General features: G+C 40.9%; 1 protein-coding gene across 7 annotated transcripts in view; it reads right to left on the bottom strand.

Annotated features, from left to right (window-relative positions):
• Positions 1-730: 730 nt before the first annotated feature.
• LOC122564410 (catenin delta-2-like) overlaps positions 731-12,991 on the bottom strand; it is a 1,204,994-nt gene continuing 1,192,733 nt past the window's right edge. For 5 of the 7 annotated variants that reach the window (XM_043719228.1, XM_043719230.1, XM_043719231.1 and 2 more), the window contains 2 exons: positions 11,860-11,936; positions 731-3,868 (listed from right to left, as the gene is read on the bottom strand). In XM_043719228.1, the coding sequence (XP_043575163.1) occupies positions 3,608-3,868; positions 11,860-11,936 (338 nt within the window). In that variant the 3' untranslated portion in view covers positions 731-3,607. The remainder of the gene's footprint in view (positions 3,869-11,859; positions 11,937-12,991) is intronic. The other 2 variants (XM_043719234.1, XM_043719233.1) reach the window with 1 other exon arrangement.

Below are 12,991 nucleotides of genomic sequence, written 5' to 3'. Positions count from 1 at the left end.
TCATACACCTTTGGACAAAGCATATCATGCAATCCCAGCATGCTGTGCTCTGCACAACTGGAGCAGGCAATGAGGAGATATGATGGATGCTAGAGAGTTTAAGAGAAGGAACAGTCTTCTTCTTCTGAGGACATTGAGCAGATGGGTCATCACCTTCTGCAGGACACATGGCTGCAACCATGGGAGCTACAAATCAGACAGCACTGAAATGACACCCAATTCCTGTCGATGAGAACTGGGTGCAGTGATCATTCAATGACTCTAAAATTGCTGGTGTTACAAAGACAATTCTGCTTTGGTACAAAGAGGCAACTTCAGCTTTTTTTTTTGTTCTCCTCTTCTATGGATGAATAAAAGTGAATGTTTTGAAATATTTGATGTCTTTCCTGACCTACATTGAAGAACAATAAGATTCTTGGTTACTCTGGCAGCTTTGGGATGATGACATGAGAAATCTCGTTAGGCCTTGTGGAAAGAAATCTTCCATGAAACTCAGCAAAAATGACACAACTTATTTCCAGTAAGATTCAGCACCAAGTACTTACTATCATTGCTGTGTCCGAAGCAGGAATTCTCCATAATCAGCAATCTTGGCTCACACTGAGCCTGAAAATGGACTATATTGTACTTCCAAATTGAAGTTGGAGTTCTGAGCTTCCAAATTTATTTGCATAATCTGAATGAACCAGTGCAATCAAGTAACATGATAATATCATAAATTATTTTCCTTGCCTTAAAAATATTTATTAATGTATTTTAGAGTGGTAATCTGGTGCAGTTTTTCTTAGCAATACAGCTGAAAGTGGGCAATCACAAAAATTAAGCAGTTTTGTAAGATTATCTAGTCAACCACTTCTGAGTCATTTGATTTTAAATCACTGAAAATAACTTGAAACATCTATTTACTAGTTTCATGGATGAATACAGTTGTTTCCTTAGTAAATTAGTTTTTTTAAACTTACAACAAAGCCTCCTTTAATGATTGGAAATATAAATAAATTTGTGGAAACTTGCAATGCAAAATTATTTCAGTCTGTGGTGCTCATATTTGGGGACAGGGCTACCTTCAAACATGATGTTTCTCAAACCAACGTTAATGATCGCAGAAATCTGAATATACTTGACATAATTTGTGCTTACATTCCCATGATCTGTATATCTGGTTTGGTCAATTTCAGGGAAATGGTTAGTGCAATCTCCAGGTATGTACGCTGCAAACCATTGAGATATCCGGCAACACTGGATCATTTTATACAAGATACTGCAATGCCTTTGAGCTTAAGCCAGTTACGCATGGTACAATCCGTGAGAATTTTCAAAGCCATCATATAGAAGGGAATTACTACAACATTTGGTTGTATTGCACTGCTTAAAGAAACTTTTTGGAACTTTGTTTAAATTTTTTAATAGCATCATTTATTATCTTTTTTTTAAATCACATCACCCAGATTCTTTCCGACTGCGGTTTAAAGGCTACGTAACCCAATATGCTGCTTACCCTTATAGTTTCTTTTTGTTCGTTGTCGACAAAACACACTGTAAAAAGCATTTAACAAATTTAAATCTCATCTATCTACATCTACAAACTGTCAGCAGGACAATTAGCTAGCCATCAATTTCAGAGTATTTTTTCCTACAATTAAAATTCATAGTGTCTTTTTTTTGTTTGTTTTTTTCCTCTCATTTGGCACCAATGAGTACTGCTGCGCTATTGTTCCCAAAAACAAAGTTGCTTTAAAGCGGGCAGTATCCCTTTTATGTTTGCCTATGCAACTTTATAGCCCGCAAAACTCTGCAGAGCTTTCTTTTAAGGCCAATATGCGGTGCCTTGCGACGTACAATGTGAGCTTTGCACGAAAGGTTCCAGTTTGCATGGGGCTATGTTTTATGTACAATAGTTGCACGCCCACGAGTCCGTTCATGAACTCAAATGTGTTGTAAAGGGACAGAAACATTTCACTATCAAACCCAGGAGCTCTGTGATTGGGGCCTACACTTCTCAGTAAAGACTTAGGGAGGGTGTATGGTGGTGGGATCATTGTGATCAAACATGCTTGTTGTGAAAACTACACTATTTTGTCCACCAGTGGATTTTTTACAAGACCCACCCACCCCTCCCTCCATTGCCAAATTAAATATTGGGTAAAGTGTGAAAATCAATACAGAGTACTATTTGGTAGTAGAACACTGTGTTTCTCAATGTCAATTGTGCGTAATATTGGACAGACTGTTCTGAGGAGTAATTTTGAGTGGTGCAAAAGACAATGGAAAGTAATGAGAAGCAACCAAAGTCTTCACCAGATCCAATAGGTTTCCTGCCTGGCAAGTTGGGCTAAAATTGACATCCATTCCCCCCCCCCCAAAACCTTTCTCCTCTGAAAGTTCAATGTGCTTGAAGCCAGAAAAGGGATACTGCAGATTAATACGAACAGACTTTATGGCACATCGGAACCATTGTTGACTTTGTATGAAGAGAAAGAAACATGGAAAAAAAAGACTTTTTTTCTTTTTTTCCCCTTGACTTTTTTTTACAAACATGGATGACAAACTTCATTATTTACTGTTAACACTGTATCATAAACAAAACCGGTAGAAATGAAAAATTGTCTTCAAATATCTACATCTAAAACTTTAGGCAGTGAGAGAGAAAGAGAGAGAGTGTCTCATCAGTTGAGCGTGTGGAATGATGTTCATAATATCAGCGACTGATGGAGTTTTCTGTTAGTGACCACACAAACAAATCCACATACCAGAACAAACAATACTGCTAAATACTTCCTTCAGTTAATTACTTCATAAAAAAAAGAAAACTCAAAAATTCACACATCTGGTCAAATTTGCTTAGCACATTTTTTTTGTCCGTAATTAAAACAGTATTAAGAACAAGAGACGGAAGGAGTACTTTGGCATTGCTGTAATGGACACAATGCTCTCATTGATCAGTAATGTACATCCAATACTTCACAACAAAGCATAAAGAACCCAAGAAGGCGGCGAGAGAAATGATCTTGCTGTACAGAAGATTACCCGACTGCAAACTACAAGCTGTGACACACAATCAATCAGTTGAGAATGTTTGTTTCCAAGAGGTGACAGACTGTCCCAGTAACAATTGTAAACACATTCAGGTTCTTGTGCTTGACCTTTGACCTGGCCTTTCCAACTTCCCTCCAATCACTTTCAAACACTTTCCATTGCCAACTTCATTCCTCCCCACAATGCCATTTTCTTTGCACACTTTTGACACTCTTTCACCCCTCCCCCCCGCCTCAGCACAATCCTGCTTCACTGGAAGCAAAGCAGAAACTTTGAATCCTTCCCCCAACCCTTCACCACCCCCACTCCCCCTCCAAATTCTGGTGAGTAAATTTTCCAATTTCTTTGTATGAGCTGAATGTCACTTGCATTTCTCTCCGTACTTATCCATCTGACCGCCATCTGTTATGATTCACCCGATGACTGTCCTACGGAACAGACCACTGATAGACTAAGACTTGCTGAAAAATGTCTTGTGGTATTCATGCACATGCACAGTTCCCAGGGTCTTGTATTATTATTCTTTTCTTGTGTATCTGCCTCCTCTGCTCAGACCCAAGGGGCCAACTGCTTAGACCCAGGAGTCGGGTGAGGCTGGGTAATGGCTCGTCTCGTAGTTTAACTCACTATAGGGACGGGCAGCGGAGTAGAAATCTACATAATTGCCTGTTGACTTCAGGCCGAGATGCATGTTGTATTCACTGGCTGCTGGGCGACTGTGCACTTGATCTTCAAAGAAAGAGTCATCATAATTTCCTGTCGAATTTTGATAGGGTTGATAGGTGTCATAGTCTTTCCTACTGGGTTCCTGTGCCACAGGTTGTGATGAGACCTACAGAGAGTACAAATAGGCATTAATGCTTATTTTCCTAGAACAATGGTGACCCGCACTTAACGTAATACAAAGCCCCAAAAAATTTGAAAAAGGAGACATTGGGATGGATAATAATCCGTTTCAACAAGTGTTTTAAAGGAAGAGGGGCAGATGGCAACCGCTACAGAAATTAAGTCCTTTGCAGCAATTAAAATTGGGGATGTTGAAGAAGATAGCATTGGGGGAAGTGCCAATATCTCAGGGGGACTGTAAGTAACACTGCAGGCTGTAGAGATTGAGATGAGTGAAGCTACTGATGGATGTGAAAACAAGTTTGAGAATCTGGGTAATGCCGCTCAATTGTGAGCCCATATGGGTCGGCAAGTACGGTGAATGATGGGTGAATGGAATGTTATAAGAGGTAGGACACAGAAACTAGAGCTTTGATGAGCTTAAGTTGGTCGAAGTGAAATTTGGAAGGCCAATGTGTGTAGTCACATTCAAAGGTGCAGATGAGGGTTTCAGCAGGAGACCACCTGAGGCAGGAGTTAACTCAGGTTTTGTAGTGACGTGTGTGTGTGTGTTCAGAAGCTTATTTTGGTGCCAAATATATCACCAAAGTTGAAATCAGGTTGGTTCTGCCTGGAAGCTGAGGGAGAAAAAGCATTGAAAATATACAAAAGAAAATTTTATTGCATTTGGGTAAGTGTAGAAAATCAGAATTTTATGTGTGAAGTGTAATATTATCACATGATCTGAGCATTAGATGAAAGAGGATTGATGGACATCATAATAATATCTCTAACATCTAGAAAGACCTTGGCAGCAAATGTATGGAGCAATGCCACCTGAAAGGTAACCTCCAAGTCACATGTTGGAAATCATGATCCCCTCTCAAACGGTCATTTTAATATTGCACCTCTGATATTTCCTGTGTTGCATGAGACCTGAGTTACTGTAACACTTAGCTTCTAAAAGTGTGAACAGAACATTTATCAGGTGCCACACTTTCCTGGTTTGGTTCCTGACCTCATTACAGCCTTGGTTCAAACATGGACTAAAGAGTTGAACACTGGAGGTGAGGTGAGAGTGAAAGCCCTTGACATCCAGGCTGCATTTGACTGAGTGTGGCATCAAGGAGCCTGAGCAAAACTCAGAATCAATGGGTATCGGGGCAGACCCTATGCTGGTTGGAGACATACCTGGCCCATTGGAAAAAGATTGGGGCTCTTGGAGGTCAGTCATCTCTGCAGGAGTTCCACAGGGTAGTGTCCTAGACCCAACCATCTTCAGATGCTTCATCAATAACTTTTGCTTCATCATAAGGTCAGAAGTTATGATATTCACTGATGATTGCACAATGTTTAACACAATTCATGATCCTCAGATACTGAAGCAGTCCATGTGCAAATACAAGAAGATCTGGACAATATCCAGGCTTGGACTGACAAGTGGCAAGTAACATTCGCACTACACAAATGCCAGACAATTGCCATCTCCAAGAGACAACCTAACAACTGCCCCTTGACATTAAATGGTGTTATTATCATTGAATCCCCCACTATCACCATTCTGGGAGTTACTATTGACCAGGAACTCAACTGGACTCACACATAATCATAGTGGCCACAAGAGTAGGTCAAAGGCTAGTACTGCTACGAAGAACTCATCTCCTGACTCCCCAAAGCATGTCCACCATTTACAAGGTACAAGTCAGGAGTGTAATGGAATATTCTCCACTTGCCTGGATGAGTCCAGCTCCAACAACATTTAAGAAGCTTGACATCATCCAGGACAAGGCAGCCCATTTGAGTGGCACCACATCCACAAACATCCACTTCCTTTACCACCGATGCTCAGTAGCAGCAGTGTGTACTATCTACAAGATTCACTGCAGAAATTCACCAAAGATCCTGAGACAGCTCCTTCCAAACCCAAGACCACGTCCATCAAAAGGACAAAGGAAGCAGATGCACAGGAACACCATGATCATTTGTAAGTTTCCCTACAAGCCACTCACCATCCTAACTAAATATGCTATCATTCCTTCACTGGGTCAAAATACTGGAAATCCCTCCTTAAGGGCATTGTGGCTCAACCTACAGCACACTGACTCAGTGGTTCAAAAAAAAAAACACTTCACCATGCTCTTCTCAAGGGCAACTTTGCTCAGCTAGTGATCTCCTCATTCTATAAGTGAATAAAAAAAATCAAGAGGGCAGCTCACCACTACCTTACAAAGACAATTTGGGATGGGAACTAAAAGGTCAGTGATACCCACACCCCATGAATAAACAAAAAACTTAATGAAAATCTATTAACTATTTACAATATAGATCTGAACTTCACTGGGACTTTCTTCACAAAGGCCTCATGCATTCAGACATCAGTGATGAAGCAGTCTAACTATTACCATTTCTATTTTAGCATATGATATATCCCCTCACGGGTTCCTTTTGCCCATGAAGTGTTTGCATTATGAACATTTTACATTATCCTACATTCACCCCTTGCAAAGTCACTGCGGCCATTCATGAATCAAACAGATAGGAGCTGCAGTGGTTTGACCAGTTAGCCTGACTGTGGCCTCATGTTCTTTGAAGGACATCTAGGATTGGTGCCTTCCTGTACAGAGGCATGTGAATCATCCAGTGTATTAATCAATCTATCTTGTTAGTCATTTGTATATTTGGCCCAGTGGTGGAAATACCTTCAGCTGGTGGATATATGTGCAGATCTGTCTCTCCTTCATTGGAGATGGCTACATCAGGAACGTCATGAGTGACAAAGGATTTCTTGAGCATTGCAACAACCAATAAGGTGGTGCCATGCAATAATTTGACCTTGAGCTACAGAGAGTAATGATTCACTCTGATCAAAAGGGTTTATGCTTGAAAATAAAAAGATCAATCCAGCAATTGAGATGCAAAAAAGTAGGCCTTCAGAGGTTCCTTAGGATCTAATCTATAGATGGTATAGTGATACAATTGGAAAACATGTCTTTAATGGCTTTAGAGCTTCCCAGTCACCAAACTGTCCAGGTCAATAATGAGTTCCACACTGTTGAGCAGGGAGACCAATGGATTATGGCCTGTCAGAATCGTAAATCTGAGACCCAGGGTGTAAGCAGAACATTTCTTATAGACCCAGATAACAGCTAGAGCCTCAGAGCTTTCCAATGTTGTTCTATATTTGTAAGTGTCCTGGAAGTATAGTTTATCATTCCATGAGAACTGTCAAAATGAATTCAGAACAATGTGGCCCCTTGACCAATGGATGATACATCAGCTATGACTATGGTGGGTAGGTCTGTGTCATAGTGGGAAAGTGTTTCTGTTGAAGTGAGCAGTCACTTGATTCTGTTGATTGCTCTGTTTGGCATTCAGCTCAGTACCAGAAATGGTCCAGCTTAAGGAACTGTTGCAGTGGTCTGTTAAGGTGAGCTAAATTGAGCGGGATCATTCCTAGCCATTTAACAATGCCCTGTAACATTTAGGGATGGTGAGAAGTCCTGATGGCTTTGGGTTTCTGCAAGCCATCCTAGATGGTTGATACTGGATTTAGAGAACTTGCTTTTATGGTTAAGTGTAAGGCACATAACTTGCAAATGTTGCAATACTACTCTGACCGTGGAATCATACTTGAGGATGTTGTTCATATGACAGATGACTCCCCTTTGAGTCCTTCTAAAATGCTGGTCACTGTACACTGAAAAATCTTAGGTCCTGAGGCAATTCAAAATATTAGTCAACTGAAACACGAATAGCCAACAAGCACGATACACACCATTAGCAATTTAGATTGCTCATCTAACAGTAGCTGTCAGAAGCCACTGTTTGCATCCAGCTTAGTAATAAAACAAGCTATTTGTTCACCTCACAAAGCTGTCATCCACAGATGCCAAGGGATGGATTTCACTTTCTACAGCCTTCTTTAATCAACTGCATAAGGTTCACACAGATGTATAGTTGAATGAGCAGTTAAATGGTTTGTGTTACTGGCAATAAGTGTATAACCTCCTTGTAGTGTGAATTCAGTTTCTTGCCTTACCTTTTTCCAAGAATGAGTGTGGACTCTTATTTGGAGTGAACAAATGTACTGGTTTGACATCTGGCTTTAATGTAATATAATAAAAAATTGCAGCTTCCTTAGATCCATGAATAATTTTAGAAATTCTCATTTGAATTCTGCAGGTTTGTTTTGATTGTTTAGTTTCTCCACCTTGCAGCTAAGTTACAATTCCAAGCAAGCGGTCCAGTTCAAGAATGTACATTCCTGATCTTGAATAGTGGAGGGGTTTCTGTAATTTATCTTTCATCACATTGAGGTTCAACAGTCAATTACCCTTTCATTTTTAGTTGAAAGCTCCCTGGACCATGAAGTTTTGTGCGAGATGGCTGGAGAAAACCAGTCTTTAGCAATGAACTCCTCTTAAGATTTTGCAACCCTTGCCCAAGAAAGGCACTTCATGTTCATCTGTACATTTCATTTCTTGGAACTGATTTTTTTTTTTAAAAATGCAGGTGTCACTGGCAAAGCCAGTGTTTGTTGCAAATCCCAAATTGCTCTTATTCTGTGTGGCTTGCTAGGCCATTTCAGAGGGCAGTTAAGTCCGCGCCATCACTGTGGAGGTGGACTCACACATAGGCCAGACTAATTAAGTACACAAGCAAGAAGAAGGGTTATAAAAGAATTGTTGACTTCTCTACCTCCTGACTTGCCTGGCTTGCTATGCTCTTCCAGCCTCCTTCTTGTCTATCATGAATTCCAGCATCTGCAGTTTTTTTGTCTCTGACCAATTATGTACAGCAGACTACCTTCCCTAAAAGTCATCAGTGAACCTGATGGTTTTTTTTTTAACAATAACCAATGATAATTTTATTATCAGAATTACTAAGACCAGTTCTATATTCCCGTTTTTCATTGATGAACTGATTTTCTAAAATCAATTAAGTTCTACTAGCTGCTCAGTCCTGAGAGTATCAGCCTGAGCCTCTGGATCACTCACCCTTGTGATTGTTCCAAAAGATGTCCCTTTAAGTCTCTAAATTGAAATTGGAGGATTTCTGCTGTAACATACAACTTTAAAATGCCCCTTCCTCTTGCAGGAGTGGCAGTCTGCACTAATGGCTGTACAAGCTCAGTACCAATGTCATTCTTTTCTGCCACAATGTAGACTTGGAGCAATGGTAGTAACTGTGGTCCTACCTTTCACTGCTCTTTCTCCCAGGCACTCGGGAAGCCCTCCTGTCTCCACCTTAGCTGGCATCTGGTAGTATAGCAACAAAAATGTGCTGCAGATTCCTGGGGAGCCTGTACTGAATCTTACCTGGTGTCAGAAGTTTTCCTTTGAAAGCTGAAGACGCAATCAAAAGCTTCAAGGACCTCATAATATTTAATGGTCTCTTCAAACATCATCAGTAGAGCTGCTGATTGTAAATGGGAACACAGCAGATTCCGTCGAGATTTCTGAGTAGGTCACAAAGTGGTCCTACGTGGGTGGAATCAGTGATAGCTGTTTTCTTTCAGTGTGGGGTGAAGTTGAGGCATCCCAAAAAGTCTAAGGGCTTGGGCAGAGCTAAGGTTTTTACCATAATTCTGTTCACTGTCAGTCAATAATCATTGGGGTTTGGTATTAATGAATTGGTCTGAATATGGCTTTGGGTGTTTTCTGCTGGGCTGATGTAATTCACTGTCCTGCCGTGATCAGGGTTGGCTGGCATTCCTTGTAGATGTCTCTCAGAATGTGCCCTGCCTCTGTCACCATGTACTAACATCACAAACAGGTTTGTAAAGTTTCAGACAGATGAGGACTAGACAACCAGTTACCGATGCAAACTGATGAACATTTATTCACTATTTACACTCCAAGCAGAGGCATGGGAGAGCTATCAGGAGGCGCGGTTAGTAAGTTTGCAGATCAGACCAAAATCGGTGGCATAGTCAACAGTGAAGAATGGTCATCTAAAATTACAAAGGGATCTTGATCAACTGGGCTAACAGGCTGAGGAGTGGCAGATGGAGTTTAGCTTAGATAAATATGATAAAACAACAATGGTAGGGCTTATACAATTAATTGTACACTCTGAGTAATGTTGTTGGATCGCGAGACCTAGGAGTTCAAGTATATAATTCTTTGAAAGTTGCAGATAGATGGGGTGGTTAGGAAGGTGTTTAGCACACTTGTCTTCATTACTCAGACCATTGAGTGTAGGGGTTGAGACATCATGTTGCAGTTCTGCAGGACATTGGTGAGGCCATTTTTGGGGCACTGTACAGTTTTGGTTGCCTTGGTAAAGGAAGGATGGGAGGGGATTCATAAAAGATTTACGAGATTTTGCCAGGACTGAAGGGTCTGAGTTATAAGGAAAGGCTGGACAGTCTAGGACCTTTTCACGAGAGTGTTGGAGGTCAAGGGGTGACCTTATAGAGCTTTTATATAATCATGTGGGGCACAGCTAAGATGAATAGCAAATATCTTTTCCTTAGGTTAGGGGAATTCACAACCAGAGGGCATATTTTTAAGGTGAGAGGAGAAAGATTTAAAAGGGACCTGTGGGGCAACTTCTTCACACAGAGGGTGGTTTGTTTGTGGAATGAACCCCCAGGGAATGTGGTAGATGCAGGTACAGTTGCAACGTTTAAAAATATTTGGACGTGTAAATGAATCGGAAAAGTTTAGAGGGATTTGGGCAAAATGCAGACAAGTGGGACTAGATTAGTTTGGGAAACTTGGTCGGCACAGACAAGTTGGACCGAATGGTCTGTTTCTGTCCTGTGTGACTCCATGTCTAGAGCCTTCTTCATTGAGGTCCTGGATCCATGAGAGCTGAAGGAAAGGCAAGTAAATGGAGTTGAGGTGCATATGAGTCATAATCTAACTGACTATCAGAATATGGTTGAGTGGCTGAATAGTGTACCCCTGTTCCTATTAGCATGCCCAGATGGATCAGAATTTCAGTTATCACGTTTTCCCACTAAGACAGTATACAATTCCAGTTTCCTAAGGTTGCACTGGGCTGCTCTGAAGGGTTCTAAAGAAGTGGCAAAAGCTTACCAAATTTGGTCAGGGAATAGGAATATCATGGGTTTGTGCTCAGGGACAAAGTAGGCAGAGTAGCTCAAATTATATAGATAAATGATTAAATCTTTCTGGCAAAGGGAAACAAAACTGGTTTTAGTACTGCAACACTTCCAGCAAGAGTCAGATTCAATTTGATTTGCATCTCTGAAGGTTGACGAATGTGATGTGTCTGATTCCTGGCTGCTGCCTTATGCGAATTGCACAGATTGGAAAATACACCACACACACACACACACACACACACACACACACACACACACCCTCTCACGACGGAAGAACCATTTTCACCACCTACGTTTCTTCTCTGTGCTGTGTCCCTGCTATTCAAGATAACCAGGTGCTGAAAGAGGAGACTCTGCTCCCTATCTATTTTTAACATTGTACTGTTCCTCTGCTACAGTAAGTTATAAACCTTTGAGATATATTTGGTAACTTAATCATGCTGGTCATTTTCTGAGCCCAGGTGTGGTGCACAATCCCTACTCTAAGGCCAAAAAAAAGGTTCCCAATTCACAAGCATATTCAACGTCCTGGAATTTTTCACCACCCAACCCCCACCTTAACCCTGTATTTAGGAACAGATAAGTTAAATTTTCCCTCTTTGAAATGAGGCCATGTTACTTTACTGTTTTTTTAAAAAAATGCCCGGTAGCATTTTCTTTTTCTCCTGGTTTGTAAATGTCATGGAATTTACATTGAAACACTTGTGTGTGGTATCACTGTGGCAGAAAGGTTAATAGGGTTCACTTCTTCCTCAAACAATGCAAGAGGAAAAAGGAGTCAAACTCCACTTGAATGGCAAGTGATGAAGCAATAGTAAGACAGAGAAAAGGTGTTGCGATTCATGGATGGAAAGAAATATCATGGTGACAGCTGCTGTAGGTCAAACACATCGATCAGATGTTCTGTAAAGTTTGTAACAAACCTGGTTGTGCTTGGTACCTTCAACGGGTGTAGCATAGGAATTTCTGAAGCCTGATCCGGCTACTACAGAAAGCTGGGCTGTTATAATAAAAAAGAGACATAATCAAAATACTTGAAAGTTGATGTCAAGGCTTGTTGAACAATAGGGTGGGCAGTGACTAAATCCTCTTAGATCAGCACATGCAATTCACCACTTAATATAACCAAATTATTAGCTTCCTTTGAAACTTTGTTACTCTTGTAATCTCTGGGTCCCTTCAAGCTTGATCAACCTTAGCTATAAATCTAGGCCCTTTAACTTGATTTGTCACAAAAATAATTCAGGTTCAAATCGGATGTGGAAGACTCCTTTGGGGAAATTCAAAGACAAAGGACTTATGCCCAAAATGTTGATTCTCCTGCTCCTCGGATGCTGCCTGACTGGCTGTGCTTTTCCAGCACTATTCTCTTAAACAAAAATAACTCCATGTGGGAATCACAGCACTGACAATTTGCCAGCTTGTGTTTCATGATACACATTATCGTTATAGCTAATTGCATTGAAAACAATGGTTCCAATAGTGTTCTCCAAAACACCTGTAATGATGCAGTGACTTTAAGGGATGTGTTTTGTCCTGGTTTCTTTAAAGAGAGGGCTTATGAGCGGTCTGTGATAATGTAAACAGCTTGTGATGCCTTTGTTTTTTTTTTAAAAAGTTGGAACAATACAAGTTGCCTGGATGGGTATGGCCAGCTCTCTCAGACCAGGATTTCCAGTTTTTTTTTTAATTTTTAGGTTTAGCTCTAAGCAGCTGCTGTTGAAGTCTCAATGGGGTTGAAAGCTACAGTACATGCCTCGTGGCTGCTATTCTTTTAGTTTTCACTTGATATTTTCTCTCTCTCTCTCTGCTGCTGGGTTGCATGTAAGAAAATCTGATTTCTGAATTTGCCTTTCTGCCAAGGGTTGTATTTATGGGAACTGAAAATGTGTTGCTGGAAAAGCGCAGCAGGTCAGGCAGCATCCAAGGAACAGGAGAATCGACGTTTCGGGCATAAGCCCTTCTTCAGGAATGAGGAAAGTGTATCCAGCAGGCTAAGATAAAAGGTAGGGAGGAGGGACTTGGGGGAGGAGCGTTGGAAATGCGATAGGTGGA

Source organism: Chiloscyllium plagiosum, chromosome 29, assembly GCF_004010195.1.
Source record: "Chiloscyllium plagiosum isolate BGI_BamShark_2017 chromosome 29, ASM401019v2, whole genome shotgun sequence".
NCBI lineage: Eukaryota > Metazoa > Chordata > Chondrichthyes > Orectolobiformes > Hemiscylliidae > Chiloscyllium > Chiloscyllium plagiosum.
The sequence above is the reverse complement of the archived record's forward strand: the minus strand, read 5'-3'. Positions and strand labels throughout refer to the sequence as shown.